The sequence below is a fragment of the Lepidochelys kempii genome, chromosome 9 (assembly GCF_965140285.1).
Source record: "Lepidochelys kempii isolate rLepKem1 chromosome 9, rLepKem1.hap1, whole genome shotgun sequence".
Taxonomy (NCBI): domain Eukaryota; kingdom Metazoa; phylum Chordata; order Testudines; family Cheloniidae; genus Lepidochelys; species Lepidochelys kempii.
In genome coordinates, this window is record NC_136388.1 from 37853904 (window position 1) to 37872627 (window position 18724).

Here is an 18724-nt window from a genome sequence, read left to right on the forward strand (position 1 = left end):
TCAATGTGTTCTCAGAGTGATGCCTGTGGAGCAGCATATGTGGGACAGACAGAGGGCATGATGACCCAAACCTACCCCAATGCTATTATGTCCCTTAGAATGCAGGATACCTGAGAGGTGCAGCACAGTAGTGTCTTTTAGACATTGTACGGCATTATGTTTTCTGGCCACAAATAATGTCACTCCTAGAAAGCTGATCTGTATTATTTAGATTGGTGGTTCCCAAACTGGTCTGTAGAGCACTTGCTGGCAGTCAGTGATGAGCTGGCTGGTCACATGGGTCTAATTCTGCTCCTTGTTACCACCAGCTAAATTATATTTAAAAATAGCTAAACATAAATTAGACATTGTCCTAATATTAATTTTCCATGGAGTAATTGGTGCAGTTGCTGCAGGACTGGTATGTGATTGTGAGTGAGAAGGCATGCAGTCTGCATAATTGTAAATGGGAGGGTAAACAGCAGTGAGATAATCCTCTTAAGATGTGATCCACACTTAAAGTTTGAGGGTCTCTGATCCAGAAGTTGGGCCAGAGTCTCACCTGGTATAAATCAGCATAGCGTCATGGAAGTCACACCAGCCCTGGCCCGTTACATTTAGGATTATTTTTTTTAACCATAAAAGAGAACTGTGTTTGTCATAACTCATAACATACAAGGTATTTCTGACTAAGTAACAAGATCCTGCTTTTTATTTCTCGCTGGTATTCCACTGTAAGTAGGTCATGGAGAACTTGGAATGTGAACTGAAGATGGTTTGTCTGGAATTACTGTGTTTATTGAAGAAAAGTAGATTTCTAGATAAGATATGCATAGCTAATCCTAAATAATAGCTGGCTTGTGTCTCACATTGGAAACAAATTTCAATAATGGTTCTATGTGAAATTATGATCCAGAGCTATGGAGTCTTAGGGTAAGGTGCTACATGCATACGAGAGTGCATTAAAAGCTGCTAGGAAGGACTGATTTAATTTGTGTACAAAGGCCTATGGTGTTCACATTACATGTTTAAAGTGCTATTCTATATAGGTTATTGTACTGCATTCATCACTATAGCATCTGAGTACTTTCCAAGAGTGCATTAAATGGCATGAATAACATCTGTCATGTTAGGCACTTAAATCCATATTTAAGCATCTAAATAAGGGGGAATTGTAGGTGCTCATGAGACTTATTTAGTTGTAACCATATCGATGTAGGTACCTAATTTTAATCACCCAAGTTTGAAAATAGTAGGTTAAATGACTTGGCAGAGGAGGAAGTGCCTGAGATGGAGTTGGAGTGTATTTGTTCTTGATTCTCAGTCCTGTATTCAGGCCACTAGATCAAGTAATGTTCTGCCGTGGACTTATTTCATTGCCATGAAGATTGACTTGTGTGGTAAATATTGAGCTTTTAGCTTCTTTTCAAATGCAAAATACATTAGAATTAGTAGGGGAAGCAAAAGTGGATGGGAACCTGGGAGGCAGTGACCATGAGATGGTCAAGTTCAGGATCCTGACACAAGAAAGAAAGGAAGGCAGCAGAATATGGACCCTGGACTTCAGAAAAGCAGACTTTGACTCCCTCAGGGAACTGATGGGCAAGATCCCCTGGGAGAATAACATGAGGGGGAAAGGAGTCCAGGAGAGCTGGCTGTATTTTAAAGAATCTTTATTGAGGTTACAGGGACAAACCATCCCGATGTGTGGAAAGAATGGTAAATATGGCAGGCGACCAGCTTGGCTTAACAGTGAAATCCTTGCTGATCTTAAACACAAAAAAGAAGCTTACAAGAAGTGGAAGATTGGACAAATGACCAGGGATGAGTATAAAAATATTGCTCGGGCATGCAGGAGTGAAATCAGGAAGGCCAAATCACACCTGGAGTTGCAGCTAGCAAGCGATGTTAAGAATAACAAGAAGGGTTTCTTCAGGTATGTTAGCAACAAGAAGAAAGTCAAGGAAAGTGTGGGCCCCTTACTGAATGAGGGAGGCAACCTAGTGACAGAGGATGTGGAAAAAGCTAATGTACTCAATGCTTTTTTTGCCTCTGTCTTCACGAACAAGGTCAGCTCCCAGACGACTGCACTGGGCAGCACAGCAAGGGGAGGAGGTGACCAGCCCTCTGTGGAGAAAGAAGTGGTTCAGGACTATTTAGAAAAGCTGGACGTGCACAAGTCCATGGGGCCGGATGCGTTGCATCTGAGAGTGCTAAAGGAGTTGGCAGATGTGATTGCAGAGCCATTGGCCATTATCTTTGAAAACTCATGGCGATCGGGGGAAGTCCCAGACGACTGGAAAAAGGCTAATGTAGTGCCCATCTTTAAAAAAGGGAAGAAGGAAGATCCTGGGAACTACAGGCCAGTCAGCCTCACCTCAGTCCCCGGAAAAATCATGGAGCAGGTCCTCAAGGAATCAATTCTGAAGCACTTAGAGGAGAGGAAAGTGATCAGGAACAGTCAGCATGGATTCACGAAGGGCAAGTCATGCCTGACTAATCTAATTGCTTTCTATGACGAGATAACTGGCTCTGTGGATGAGGGGAAAGCAGTGGATGTGTTGTTCCTTGACTTTAGCAAAGCTTTTGACACTGTCTCCCACAGTATTCTTGCCAGCAAGTTAAAGAAGTATGGGCTGGATGAATGGACTATAAGGTGGATAGAAAGCTGGCTAGTTTGTCAGGCTCAACGGGTAGTGATCAATGGCTCCATGTCTAGTTGGCAGCCAGTATCAAGTGGAGTGCCCTAAGGGTCGGTCCTGGGGCCGGTTTTGTTCAATATTTTCATAAATGAACTGGAGGATGGTGTGGATTGCACCCTCAGCAAGTTTGCAGATTACACTAAAATGGGAGGAGAGGTAGGGATAGGATACAGAGGGACCTAGACAAATTAGAGGATTGGGCCAAAAGAAATCTGATGAGGTTTAACAAGAACAAGTGCAGAGTCCTGCACTTAGGATGGAAGAATCCAATGCACCGCTACAGACTAGGGACCAAATGGCTCTGCAGAAAAGGACCTAGGGGTTACAGTGGATGAGAAGCTGGATATGAGTCAACAGTGTGCCCTTGTTGCCAAGAAGGCCAATGGCATTTTGGGATGTATAAGTAGGGGCATAGCGAGCAGATTGAGGGACGTGATCATTCCCCTCTATTCGACATTGGTGAGGCCTCATCTGGAGTACTGTGTCCAGTTTTGGGCCCCACACTACAAGAAGGATGTGGAAATATTGGAAAGAGTCCAGCGGAGGGCAACAAAAATGATTAGGGGACTGGAACACATGAGTTATGAGGAGAGGCTGAGGAAACTGGGGATGATTAGTCTGTGGAAGAGAAGAATGAGGGGGGATTTGATAGCTGCTTTCAACTACCTGAAAGGGGGTTCCAAAGAGGCTGGATCTAGACTGTTCTCAGTGGTAGCAGATGACAGAACAAGGGGTAATGGTCTCAAGTTGCAGTGGGGAAGATTTAGGTTGGATATTAGGAAAAACTTTTTCACTAGGAGGGTGGTGAAACACTGGAATGCATTACCTGGGGAGGTGGTGGAATCTCCTTCCTTAGAAGTTTTTAAGGTCAGGCTTGACAAAGCCCTGGATGGGATGATTTAATTGGGGATCGGTCCTGCTTTGAGCAGGGGGTTGGACAAGATGACCTCCTGAGGTCCCTTCCAACCCTGATATTCTATGATTCTATGATTAAAAAGTACCATTATTTCTAATGTGCCTATGTTAAATGTACAAAATCAAATGTACCTAATTAAAACATTTGTAGGTCTGGTTTAGTAACCGGCGTGCTAGATGGAGGAAACAGGCAGGGGCCAATCAACTGATGGCTTTCAACCATCTGATCCCAGGAGGATTCCCACCCACTGCCATGCCAACCCTGCCAACATACCAGCTATCTGAGCCCTCCTATCAACCCACCTCCATACCACAAGGTACAGTATGGGACAGATGTTTCGTTTAAACGGCATTAGTGGTTTTCCCTGTAAACTCACTTTAGAAACATTCTATTCTTCAAATTTTTAAAATGGTTCAGATGCATGTAGGCCTCAAGTCAGCAAAGCTCTGACATTGAACATGTGACTATTCCCATTGGCTTCACTAGTTCATGGCCTGATTGCCTATGAATGGTGCCAGTGCCAGACTGACAGCCTTAGCTTGGAGACTGAAGTTCCCTGTCCCTGGGAGAGGTACAGCACTGGCAGGAGTAGTGCAGATGTCCCCATCCTCTCCTACCATTATGTCTCAACTCTGCCATGTCCCAGTGCATGGTGGAAGTTAGGTCGTCAATCACTATGTTCATTCAGTCTTCACTATGTTCATTCAGTTTGTTGCTAGTGACAACTGGAAATTTTTGTGCCTGACATCTGTCCAGTAGGAATTGGACTGAAATAACCAACCACTTCACAGGTACTGAATAGCCATCAGATGATAATAAGTTCCAGTTGCTACTAGAGAGGGAGTCTCAAACTTATCGATGGTTTGGGAAAAATGGAACTTAGATACAGGCTACTCCTAATTTTGATCTTTCAAAGGCAAAACCTGGCTGATGGGGTATTATAAAACCAGTTCCCTGCCTCCCACAGCTTTGTCTATTATAGAAGTGGGAAAAATCTGCAACGTTTTATCTAAGCCTCCTACCTACTAAACTTCAGTGATTTGGGTAAAATGAGATCTGGATCCAAACCAGTGGTGGATAGTTTTGCCAAACCAAAATCTGACTAGGGAAATTTTGCAAACCCCACAACTTGTCTGATCACTGGTCACTACCAACCTGGGCTGAATTTCTACTGATGAACTGGAGAGGAAAGAATATATCCTGTCCATTAGAAGAGCATATGCCCATTATGCATCAAGTGAGAATCACATCGGCATGTAACTTTCACAATGTGTCATGTAGGTCTGACAGAGGCTTATGTCATCCTTTGTTTCATGTGGTTTTTTTCCTCCTGGCCAGTTAAATATTGAGTAATGTTAAATATTCACCTTTGGTTTAGCTAATATTTACCTGCAAGTCCTGATCAGTTCTTCTCAGTGTTGAACTTTACACAGTGAATTTGTTATGTCAGAAACCTATGAGGAAAATGTATAAATGTGTTCCTTTCCCTTCTAGCTGTGTCTGATCCAAGCAGTACAGTCCATAGACCTCAGCCGCTTCCTCCAAGCACTGTACACCAAAGCAGTCTCCCTTCAAATCCAGAGAGCAGCTCGGCGTATGGCCTACCCAGCACCAGGCATGGATTTTCCAGCTATACAGACAGCTTTGTGCCTCCATCCGGGCCCTCAAATCCCATGAACCCTGCCATTGGCAATGGCCTTTCACCTCAGGTCAGTCCTGTGTTTTCAGACAGAGGATTTGCTGTATACCAGAACCAAAGAGTCTATTCCCCGCGGCCATGCTATAATGAATTGCCAAATTTAAACCATAATGTATTCTTTATACAAGCCACATGATTTCAGTTTGCTAGCTTCCTTTTTTTCCCTACTCGCTGCATCAAAACTCTTAGCTTATATTTAATTTCATGTGATATTTATAAAGTAATTGTGCACATTTCATGTTTACATTCAGTTGTCAAGCATTTGTAATGTGCCACTATTTTCCTTGAGATCCATTCCTGGGCAAAGAAAGTTCAGCAAGGTGATCTTGTCTTGTCTAATCAGCTTTTTATGAATACACTGCCTTTTTAAGAGACTATAGGGGTTTCACAAAATGGCCCTCGAAGTATCAGAGAAGTTATAGTGGGAGAGGTGCAGCTGATGAGCAGTACACATTGGGATGAGCTATAATCAAGTTATAAATACATAAATTAGGAGACTTACCATTCTTGGGAAATATATAAATGCTCAAATGCCATAATTGTTTTTCTAATTTGCATGAGCTTTTCTTAGGAGATCATGTTAATAAATTGCCTTGATAATTGAGTGTCAAAGGGTTGGTTAAATTTCCTACAAGTGGCATCTGTCTGCAGTTGACATTAGCAATTGCTTAAATATACAGTAGTTTAGTTTATTAGTGTGAGCTTTGCCCAGGTGTTTGGAAGAGCTGTCCACTAAATTCTGAGAAATGTCACAAAGGGGATGCAATCTATAATTACAATCAGGAATCTCTTCAGGGTTGAGAGTGAGAGTTTTAACAGCTTTATCGGCTTTCTACCCTTTTTTCCTCTCAGTGGTTAGAAAAACAGAGAGAAGCTCAGAATGACACAAATGAAAAGTGAAAAGACAATTATACTCAATTACACACTAATCACTGACTATCACCACTGCCTAAGCAGTAAGAGGGCATTCTAATAGGCAGAAAATGAGATTTTAATGGCACAAAGGGTGGCCAAAATAACGACTCATATATCTTTGCCTCCTTCGTTTTCTTCAACTTGTGGTTTGCATCTCGGGAATACAGTTCCCGGTTCCTGCATAACGGTGATAACTCTGTGCAGCTGAAAAGTTCAAAGGCATCGGAGTTGAAAAGAATGAATAGCAAAGGCAATGAAATAAACATTTTTGCCTAAAGGCAAAAGTTCATAAACCCTTTTTTGTAACAGTAAATGTAATTAAGTTTCATAGATTCCTATAGCACATAGTGGAATACAAAACTTTATGGCTTTAAACCTCAGTAGAAAAATACCAACATAAAAACAAACGGATGTACTTCCAACAAGACTTTAATGAATTTTGTTTTGAAGAATTCTAATTTCTAAATGCAATCTCCAACAAAAGGCATGACATTATATTAGTTGTTTCATTCTTTTAAATGACCAGATTCGTAGTATGTAAGGCTTCCATAATTTAGACATAAAAATCTTTCCAGGGTTCAGAGTTAATCCATCAGAGGCCGTTTTCAACGTCATTTTCAGTGTAAGTCAGTTCTAGCTATCGAGAAGTGTTATTTTTTTCTTTCAAAAAGCTTTTATTCACTGTGATTCACTGTAAAGCAAGATCATTACCAAAAGGAATTGGTGGGACAAGTTTTCACACCCAATATCTTATTGTGACCGTGTATAATCAAAAGGAGATCTTAAAACTGATAAGACAGACACAAATTATTTACTGTGATCTCCAATTCTTGGAACCCAGCCGTGATTCAGCAGTCAGAATTGTCTTCATATTATGAAAGTTGGTCTGTGCTCCGTAGCATTCCCCTACCTTCCCCTATCCCAGTGCTTAGAATTTCTGCTTTGCACCTTTACCATGGGCCGTAGAGGGAAGTTGGTAATAGAAAAGAGTGCTGATGTAATTTGTTCATCACTTAAACATACTCAGTCACATCCATTCAAATGGAGAGAGCTTTTGGAATTTTATTGGCCTCAGTATGAAAATGTTTCAAGTTAAACAAATGCTGAAGAAGACCCTCAGACAGCATGGCAAAAAATGTTTAGACAGAGCTGGCCTTTGGGCCGTGTTAAATTCATGGCTCTGGGACCCCCAGATTTAGGAACCTAAAGATGTAAGGAGAAGCTGAGCCCTCATGTTTTCATAAGTAAATCTCTATCCGTTTTGCTGGCCAGAATAACCTTGAAGATATAAATTGCCCTAAACCAATTGCTGGGGTTGAAATGAACAAGCAGCTGGGTTCCACTTCTGCAGCAGGAGGCTCAAGGGGATGCCAAACACACACTTTTAATGTATAAATGTCAGTTAAATTGGGGGGGGGGGGTGTCCCAAATAATTATTTTGCCAATCCTCCCCCAAAACCTTGGTTCAACCCTCCACAGAGTTCTATGCTCCTGGTGGACAGGAAATAGTCATGTCTGGAGTGAGATGGCAATAAAAATTGTTTCTCAGGCCTGTCCAAAAATTCTAAAGCCAATTCTGCATTTAGGATTTTATCAAAGAAAAGGTAATGAGAATTCTTCCAGGGAGACACAAGCCCTAAGTTGGTAGAGCTGGGAGTGGGAAAAGATTTATAGTGAGAAATCAAGAGCTTCTTTCCTTGCTGGGGGATTTTGACCCTACTGAATCTGTGTAGTATGTATGAGTGCGAGCCAGTAAAATGACACCTATGACTGTCTCCCTTTAGCAAGCACCACAGAAAAACTATTTACAAAACACAAGCTGAATTTATGATGAATTATTCAAGGAAGAAGAAAAAAATTACACTACCCTCTGGAGATCCTTTGTGGTAAATAGAGCCCAGTGATGGATACAGCAAAGACTGATATTAAGATTCACAGGACCTGATTCTCAGATGATGTAAAACACCATACCTCCATTGACTTCAGTTTATACCAGGCGAGACTCTGGCCCACAGTTCTCTGAAAGCATTTTATTTTGATGCAGGGTATTCGATTTCTATTTTTGCTCCTGAGCCTACTGACAATTAAGTTTCTGGTTTAAGACAAATATTGTAGTCAAATTGAGATCAAAGGGGGAAACATTACAAGAGGTGCTACGGTGCTATAGTTTTGTTATTGTTTGTTCATTTTCTCACTGTACTAACAAACTTTAATCAGAAGCTTCTATGTGTCGGCATATTTTTGGGGGAAAGGTGAAAGGATGGAATGTCAGCATCCAATACACCTGGCTTCCTGTGCTAGAGATTCTCTGGAAAATATGATAAAGGTTTGTGTGTGCAAGTTTAAAACAAAGAGAGGAGTGGGAAGTCCTAACTGTCTTCCTAGCATTCAGCACTTTCAGAACAAAGAGATGGTCTGCAGATCTCATCAGGGTGATTGAGTATTGGTCTGCTAAGTCTGTTTTACCCATTATTACCTGGCTGTGGTGAGAAATCCTCTGTGTTATAGACTTACAAAGGGTTGATCTTTATAGAAACAAGACAGTGATTAATAGCTCAGGGAACTAGTGTTAACTATTGTCCTTGTTTGCATTTTAGAAAAAAATCCATCTCTGCCAGTGAACTGGAGCTTTTTAAGTATAATGTCAGAATTGAGATTATTAGTGTGTAATGTATGTAAATTGCATATTTTGTGTTGGCTATGCCTATTATCAGCTTCTTGGTTTTCATGCATATATTTATTGGAATATTGTAGTTCCCTTTCAAATTAAATTTCAATTGCTCAGTGCATTTTCTTTTGACAAACATTTGTTAATCCTGAAATTTATTAGGGAGTAGCATCTAAGCGTTAATGCATGTGTACAGAACTCAAGACGTTTTCGGATTTGGCATGTCATTTTCAGATCATGGCATTAACAATTACCTCAGATTCTTCAGATGTAAGGCAATGAGTCTTTGTCAAAACATGTTTCTTTCAATTGAAGGTGTATGGTCTTACTACAGATCTGATTATTACAAAGATAGGATTTCATCATTTTAAATTTTTTTATATAAGTTGAGGAGAAAAATCTCTTTCAGTGTGGCATGGGAATCCCTTGACCTTTTCTTGTTCTCTTTATAAATGTAAAGGCAGTAAAGTTTACCCAGATCCATGTGGTTCAGGCAGTTCCTGTTTCTAAAGAGCGCTATTTCAGAATCTATTTGGGCTCAGATCCAGACACAAAAATATTTTTATTGTTGTTCATCAGGCCACTCCTTTTCTACATTTACAAATCCGCATAGGTTACAAAGCCTTAAATACCCACTGTTAAAAGCTTTTACCACTAAGAACCTGAAGAGCAGGTGGTTGTAACCTGTTTTCTGATGGATATATTTTTTCACCCCATCCACCCTAGAAAATCACTAAACCCTCACTTCCCAAAAGTGGGTCACACTAATAGAATTGGAGACTGTATGCAGTGTCCTTTTATGGTGGTGAATGCATTGGCTATGTTAGTTGCACAGTTGCATTAGAAGGCACAGCGCCCTCCAGCATACTTATCAGTTCTCACACTTTAACAGGCACTCAGCAATATTCTGAAGTAAAACTACAACCTTTCCCTTGAACAGCATTGAACATTAGAGCTGTTTCACAGCTTCTTCTTGGAATGTCCAAACATTTCATTCTCTGAACCAGATAATTATTCTATAGCCCTTTCACTGAGGCAGGTTTATGGTGCTCTCTTGGATGACTGTGTTCTGTATGAGTGCACTTGGTTTTTATCAGCTCAAGACATGTCAGCTATTGAATTATGGCCTTTCAGTGAGAAGAAAGACGCACTCATGATGTTTTATTAAATTCTGTTTTTTATAGGAAAACTCAAGAGCAAATAGTTGAAAACTTGCACTGCCTCATTAAAAATGAAATAAATAAAAACAGTGGGTTCCTTTACTATGCATAATTGCTGTAATAATATTGTTCTACATCTGGGTGCCCACAGAAATACATTTTTCGTGTTGGATCAGTCTAGGAGAGCCTACACCAATCAAAAGCTCATGATGTGCGTCAAAAGTGGTCTTAGCTTTGAGCATTGTTCAACTGGCATGAACCAGAAGTCCTGGATTTCTTTACTAGGGAGGCAGTTTGTTCACATTGTGTAACTTGTCTGAGCATGAGTTTCCTGAGAAAAAACATAGATGTAACTAATGATGTTAAGCACATGGGATTTTGTGTTGATTTCATCATTCCATTTACTTAGTTTGGTGGAAACAACTGAAATTTTGTGGTCTCATAATTACTATCAGACAAGCATAACATTGGCTTAAATTTTCAAAAGTGCTCACTGACTTTGGATGCTTTCACTTGTGGATGCCTAACTTAAGATACCTTTAAGAGGACCTGATTGTTAGAGGGGAAGTGCTCATCATTTCTGAAAATTAGGTCTCCTGAAAGTGTTATAAGCTGACCACCTGTAAACTGAAGTCCCCAAAATCACTGGTCATGTCCGAAAATTTAAGCCAACATTATTGTTGTGTCTCAGTAACCATGAGATAATCAAATTGTAGAAAAGGAACTACAACAAAATATACTGACACTGAAATGGAGAAGTAAGATGTGACAATTTTCATCATGTGACTGGCCCTCAAACAATATTATATAAGATTCATTTTTGGTTGTGAATATTCCTACAACTCATCACTCACTTTATTTGGGCCATATAGTAAGAGATTATTCACCTCAGAAGCTTTTGATGCTCTTAATCTCTACAATTTAAAACTCTCATGATTTTCTGTATGCTAAACATATCTCTGCCACACAGTGGGCTGAAATTTTTTGCACAAAATGTTTTTCAGATGAAAAATAGGTTACTCACCACAAAACAGGACTTTTCACAAAAAATTAACATCTTCAAACTTTTCTGATGTTCAGTAACTATTGTGGAATATTTTAATCAATAATTTAATCAAATTGTATCAAAATCATTTCTGAACATTTTATTTACCAAGAACATGGTTTTCTGTAAATGAAGTGTTTGATGATTTTAAACAATTTCAATAAAAAATTCTATTAACAACTGATAAAAATGTCATGAAAACTTTTGCAACTCCTTCCCCCGCCCAAAAAACCCCCAACAACCAGAAAATAGGTCTGTTTTGAATTCTGTGAAAAAGAAACAATTTAAATATTTCCCACAAAACTTATTCCCCTCCCTTCTCCTCCCATGATATCTGCCATTTAGGATAGACTCTGTCTCATATATGTGTCTGGCTGAAAGTGATTCTGATCAATCAAAACAAATTTGATCCAGATTTTACATCAGGATTTTTTAAATGTTACCTGAGTTCTTTGGTGCATTAAAAATCTCACTCTTTAAAATGTGCTCTTTTTTGGTGTGATATTTTGATTCTCAGAGATTTTCTGCAGTGAAGGGTTAACAGCAGGTAATGTCATTCATCTTAGAAGCAGTTTGAAATTTTCTGTGTTAGTGATGAATGAGGGTATCTGACCCACATCTGTTTTACATTAGAATGGAACATTGCCCTGACATCGTTAGGAGCATTTGTCAAGATTCCCTGGACAGAGCTTCTGTAAATTACATGCTGCAAATGTGTCAGGGTCAGATAAGAGGATATCATTAACTCCACTAAAGTTTACTCATGATTCTGTCAGCTCAACTTAATATGTTAACTGCCAACAATTTTCCTTGAGCTGTTTCATTAAATCTTTCGTTTAGAGAAGGGTGAAAAAATTGTATCACTGTACCCAAAAATATTACTCATGTTCTTTTCTCATAAATCATATTAATTGCAGTTATGGTCACAAAGCATATTAAATGCAGGCATGCGTAAATGAATTAAAACACATGAGAATTTTATTATGTCTATGGTGGGTCCACCTACTAAAATACCAACCACATTAACTGGCATAATGTTTCATTTAAATGGAATAAGCTTTATCTCAGTTTAATGGGCTTTATTTTGTTGATAATAGATACATTTTATGTAATAGCTGATAATGGACCCAGTGTTGTCTACATACTTTAAGGCTTTTATCAGCCACTTCTGCTTATACATACTGGGGCATGACCTCAACTGGTGTGATTCTCTGTTGACTTCTGTGCAACTACACTCATTCCCATCAGCAGAGATTTTGTTGTAAAAAAGTGGAGGGTTTTTTTTTTGTTTTGTTTTTGGTTTGAGGAAGGGTGGTGGAAATTGCTCAATAAAATGTTTCTGTCTGTTGTCCTTGTTGCAGTTCACTATATTTATTAGAAAGCAATTTTGTCTGGAAACAAGATTGAATTTAGAGATACATAGTCTTACAATATTCATAGTCTGTAGACAATTATATTCTATTTTATTATATTAACTGAAAGGATATTTATCAGTTCAAGGGTACTCCCTGTATTCCTTATCAAGCCAAACTTGTTTCATGCCACATAGAAAACACTTGTTTTTTATTGTTCTACTTTAATCATGAACAAAATGTGGCATGTGGCCAAAACCTTAAGACTTGATTTTTGACCTCATTAAAATTCAACATGAATAAGAACTGCAGCACTTGGCTCTAAAGACATAGGGCCTAAGCCAACACTCATTTAAGTCAATGAGAATCTTTTTATTGACTTTAATGGGAGCTGAATCATGCCCATAATGAATATGTATATAATTTTGGTTTTACACATTCAGGGCCAGACCCATTGTTGGAGTAAATCTGCGTAGCTCCATTTACCTTTGGGAGGGGGGAAAGCGGGGGATTCTGGTGGTTTATATCAGTGGAGGTTCTCACCTTCAGCACCCAGATCTGGAAGTGATAGAGTGCCTCCTGTGAGGTGCTGAGCACCATCTACTTCATGGAGGGCAGTAGAAGTCGCAGCTTGCAGGATTGGACCTTTAATGGCTTTCTAATTGATTAGGTGAAAGTCATTCATGCCCTTCCTGTAACTTCTCGCATGGGTGATAAGGTCATGACACATACCATAAGAGAGACTTCTGCCTTTAGGCTACTTCCCTTATAGCTTTCAAATAGACATGACCAAAAATCTAATTATTTAGATGCTAATCAACTGCAGTATGATTCCTAAGGCTTCTGAAGAAGACATTTCTGAGAAGACAATTACTGTTCAAAATCAAAAATTTCAGCCTTGAAAATATAGTGCTGTCACTCTTGTCAAGATGGTTAAAGGCATCTGATTTATTAAGTGCATCTGCACTTGATTAGAGATGACTGACAACTTGAGTTAATCTATGGTAAATATTGAATGAGATCCCATCTAATACCAGTACATTTCAACTTTCAGTGGCTACATGGCCGGCAAAAGGATAAACCTTCTAAAGGTGGGCCTGAACTAAAACACCAGATAGAAAGCACACCTGAAGTTTAGAATCTGATCCAGATCCCCATTTAAAGCTTGCTCCCTAACGCTATAATGGGTCACACCAAAACCCTGGATCAAAACACTCCCAAACTTTGGGTTGTTCATAATTTGCATCTACGTCCAAATGTATCTTGGGCCCCTTTCTATTGAGAACAGAAGTAGAAAAAGTCAGAATTATTTTAAGAAGTAGCTTAAGGTGATGGGCATAAACATGTTCACCCAAACAGCTCTAAGGGTCCTTGCTCAGGCAGCCAGCACATCCCTCAGCCCACGCCACTTCCCGCAGCCCCCATTGGCCTGGAACGGTGAACCGCGGCCAGTGGGAGCTGTGATCGGCCAAACCTGCAGACGCTGCAGGTAAACAAACCATCCTGGCCCGCCAGCCGATTTCCCTGATGGGCCGTGTGCCAAAGGTTGCCGATCGCTGGTCTACTCTACAGTTGCTATTGCAGCACAGCTTTGATGGTAGTTAGGTTGATAGAAGAATTTTTCCATCCATGTTGCTGCAGCTATACTGCAGGTTAGGTCATCCTAATCCCATCATGCAGGGCATGAATTTTTCACAGCCCTGAGCAACATAGCTAGGTTGGTCTAATTTTTAAGTGTAGATCAGGCCTAAATGTGCTAGCAAAAGGGAGCAGTTCTCAGAGCTGTGCTTGTCTTTACCATATGCTGTGAAAATATAGAAGTCTTTTGAAAAGAAACATACATCAAGCTACAGTACAAGGAAGAGATTTGCAGAAATAAGGGATTTAGTAGCACAAGTACAATTAATTTATGCTCCTAAATCACTTAGGTGCTCTTGACCTTCCATAGAAAAGTCCAGCCAGAGGATTGAATTTTTAGAGGCAAGCAAGTACATGTTTTCAAGCAATCTAAAGTCTTTTTTTTTTTTTTTTACTGATTCTGACTTTCTGGTTAATCATTTATCTATAAGAAGTTACAAGAGTCATTGGAGGCTTGAAGCCATGCTAGATAGAGAGCACTACTGTTGTCCTTTAGAGAGGAGTGAATTGGCTAGGGAGTTTGTGGCATGACTCTAACAGCAAGCACTGTAATCTTTTTCTTCTATCAGAGGTGATGCCATGTTAGTCTGTATCCACAAAAACAACTAGGTGTCCGGTGGCACCTTAAAGACTAACAGATTTATTTGGGCATAAGCTTTCGTGGGTAAAAAACCCACTTCTTCTAGTATTCTTTTCAGGCAAGCACATGCTTCATACCAGCGACATAAGAGTTATGGACACTCTGCCCCTAGCCAGTAGACAAATGTGTTTTTGAGTGCTCGGATCTTTCTCTGGCTCTGCATTTGGAGGGCTGCCTATAGTATGTAGTGAACACATTGAACTGAAGTTCGTTTTTGAAGCTGAACAAATGTTAATTAATAAGTTTTGGGGGGGCAGGGATCATTTGGTTGTTGTGTGTTTGTACAGCACCTAAACAGTGGGGTCCTGGTCCATGCCTGGGGCTTTGAGGCAAATCTAAATAATCATAAACTATTTTGCCCCATTGTTTGGTCAGCCCTAGAGTTTAGTTCCTGTTGGGAACTTTTCATCAATATAATTACAGATTATTTCCCCCCACTCTTCTAAAGCAAAAATACATATTTGATGAAAACAAGTTTACAATGACAACATGGGGGGAAAAAAGAAGAAAAAATAATTTATATAAAGATAGGATATCTAGGAAAAAACAGTCCCATTAGAAAAGAGGAGCTGTTTATATGGTCAAGTTGACTAGAACAGTCGGTGGGCTCTATTTCATGAGTACTCCATTTCAAAGCTCCTATGTTATAGTTTAAGAGCCTCAACATCGGAACCTAAGATATCCCTAGTTAATTTAGCATTTTTAAATTGGCCATATAAATACCTCACTCTTTTCTAATGTGGCTACTTTGATCGTTATTTCTGTTCTGGCTGCACTATTCTTTATCAAGAATATACAATGGCTTGGGTTGGAGAATAAAGCATGATGAAGATTTTGTGTTTGGGGAACAGCATCATAAGAAAACTTGGACTGTGGCTGATGATCTATTTTCTCTTTTTCTTTTTTATCATCATCGAGTCCCCAATGAATAAACATCCATAGGAATTCCAGCTGTGACATGTGATCAGACATTTTAAGAGCATAAAAGCTGTTTTGTTTTGTTTTGTTTTTATCCCACCTATATGCCTGTACATTATTTTTTCTGGAATGCCAGCCATAAGTTACTATTTAGATGCATGATGTAACCCTTTTTCCTCTTTGAATTAGGAACCCGAAGTGCAGTTAAATACCAAGTAATAGATATCATGGGAAATTAAATAACAGACACTAGTTGTTTTTGCAGCTGTATATGAAATACAGTTCTTCATGCATTTTAACCTTTATTTGTTACTATACGTTTTATTTTAGGTAATGGGCCTCCTGACTAACCATGGTGGTGTACCTCACCAGCCCCAAACTGATTATGCCCTCTCACCTTTAACTGGGGGCCTAGAACCAACCACTACTGTATCAGCCAGCTGCAGTCAGAGACTAGATCATATGAAAAGTTTAGATAGTCTGCCTACATCACAGTCCTACTGCCCACCAACTTACAGCACCACAGGTTACAGTATGGACCCTGTCACAGGATACCAGTATGGACAATATGGACAAAGTGAGTACTAGGTGGATATTTATATTGTGTAATGACTGGGTCATATCATTAGTAAGGTAACTATCTAGCTACAGTATATTTTTCTTCTTGTAACAAAGGAAATGGGGAGGATTGATTCTAACCTATGAGTTTTCCTTCTCTTCATAATAGAACTATGTTTGCTGCTAAGATAACTGATTGTTCAAGCAAGATTTCTGCTGCATAATTATTTTCTTAAGTGATGTCAACAACATCTTGATGTTATTAATTGTTGAGACATGAAACCTGATTGCCATTAGGTAAAACATAAGGGTTGTCCAAAATGAAATAACCACTGGCATTCCAGTATTAGAAACACATGTTTTTAATGAGGTCAGCTCAAGAATCATTATAGTATATACTCCCAGATACATAGAGTTTTGTCAAACTTGTCCTAGGAATAAAAATATTAGTCTCTTTCCTTTGATATATTTGTATTAAATATGACAATGTCAACCTGTAGTTGACATTGCCCCTTGCTGTGAGGTTGTCACAGCATGACTTAAAAAGCTTCTTTTGCTTTCTTACAGGTGCCTTTCATTATCTGAAGCCAGATATTGCATAAATGAACTGTCCACTTCAAGTTAAAGCTTGTCTTGTTTCTGGTCTCACTCCAGTGCTTGGATGGGAGGGATCTTCCCACCAAAATGCAACCCAAGCTGGGGCAATCACAATAGAGATACAGGATCATTATGTTCTTTTCTCCAGTCATTGCTTTCGATAGACATTTGGACTTGTTGGACATAACAGTTCAGAAGACAAAGACCAAGAGCAATAAAAAATAAACAAATAAATAAATACAACACAGTTCAGCGTGGGCAGGTATAAAAAATGCTGAAGTATTTAAAATCACTGACTGACAAAACATTCCATTTTTATGTTGCTGAAAAAGCATGCATTGATCTGGACAAACAAAATATTCTAAAACTTAATAGTTGAGCTCTGCAAACTCAGACTCTTGACATCTGATGCTGACTTTATTCTAACTTTAAAACTGCTCAGTTTCTGAAGCATGAGCAGGAGAACATTTTGATTTTACACACTGGAAATTGACATCAAGAAGAAATGTCCTGGTCTGTGGGAAGCTAGAATAGATGTAAAAGACTTCCAGAACAAGTTAATGGTTATCTTATCATTCTTTTGTAATCATGTTGTCAAGAAATGTCACATACAAGTTTTGCTTTACAATGAATGAGATACTGTGTAACGAAGAAAATTTTTTGCAATTTGTGTGTGTGAAGTTTTCCTAATCCATGTTACATTCTGAAACAAACAAGGAAAAGGAAACAACAACAACAACAACAAAACAAAGTGACTTTGATTTCCATAACTGCCTAACAATGTGCAATACTATGTACCTCACACAAGCTTTGGGACCATCCAAAGTGATATAGATAGAACTATATTTTTGCAGGTACTTTTATTTTTGCAGTACATGTTTCATTATGATAAAATACAGAAGTGGTGCAGTCTGCAGTATAACAGAATCTGGCTCACGAGACATGACCATTTTCAGGAAACAATACATTTGAAATGATTACGTTTACATTCTCTTTTAGTGATGTACAGGACATGAACAGAGATGTCCTTGTATCTGACATGTATTTTTAAATTATACAGTGATAGCTAATATAGAAAAAATAATAATAGGAACCGAGGTTTACATAAGTTGTGTTGTGACATTTTAGAATGTCAATAAATTTGTGTTTTGAAATGTTAAGAGGAACAGGAAGATGGAAGGCAGTGTTATTTATTTCTCTTTATTCTTGGAACAATGAATGAGGTAGGACACATACATTCCTTTTAGCATTAAGGACTATGAAGTAGTGAGATAGTGAGACTAGGTGTAGTACAGAGATTAGTTCACGCATTGGTCTGAAAAGGTGATGGAACAAAAGAAATATTATCTTTGTGTTGCAGCCTCTACCAACAACACATGTGTTGTAAAAAAAAAAAGTCTTTCATGTAAAAAGTGCAGTAAATATTTACTATTTATAATGAATAAACAGTTATGAAGACTTGCAAAGCACTGATTAATTTGTCCTAAACTGTGGTATTGTGCTAAATATATTGATACAATTTAACCTGGATATCGAGGGGAGGGGGGAACATGTTATCTTCAATTCAAACTGTTTTTATTATATAAACACTGCACACATTTAAGACAGGGCTGGCCATAAGCAGCATATGAGCCCTGCAGGCTGTTTGTATGACAGACTCATTACTACACGATGCATTTTCATGTGGCATTCTGCAAAGTATGTATCCCATACTGCAGCAGGAAAGCATTGTGCTTCTGCCAGACCTGCGTAAGGAAAGACAAGGAGGTGAACCTGTGTCTGGGGGGGTAGGGATGTAGGGTGAGGGTTTGGGTTCAGGGTGGGTGCAAAGGGTGGGGTGGGGGGTTCAGGTGTGGGGTAGGGGAGCCGCTCTCTTGGGATGATTTCACAAAATGCAGAGTCTCAATTTGTAATATTTTTGCAGTCTACATGCTAAA

General features: G+C 39.1%; 1 protein-coding gene across 3 annotated transcripts in view; it reads left to right on the forward strand.

The window, feature by feature from the left end:
- Positions 1–18253, forward strand: part of PAX3 (paired box 3) — a 122142-nt gene extending 103889 nt beyond the window's left edge. For all 3 annotated transcript variants that reach the window (XM_073359957.1, XM_073359959.1, XM_073359958.1), the window contains 4 exons: positions 3748–3913; positions 5092–5306; positions 15963–16209; positions 16758–18253. In XM_073359957.1, coding sequence (XP_073216058.1) covers positions 3748–3913; positions 5092–5306; positions 15963–16209; positions 16758–16792 — 663 coding nt within the window. In that variant the 3' untranslated portion in view covers positions 16793–18253. The remainder of the gene's footprint in view (positions 1–3747; positions 3914–5091; positions 5307–15962; positions 16210–16757) is intronic.
- The last annotated feature ends 471 nt before the right edge of the window (positions 18254–18724 follow it).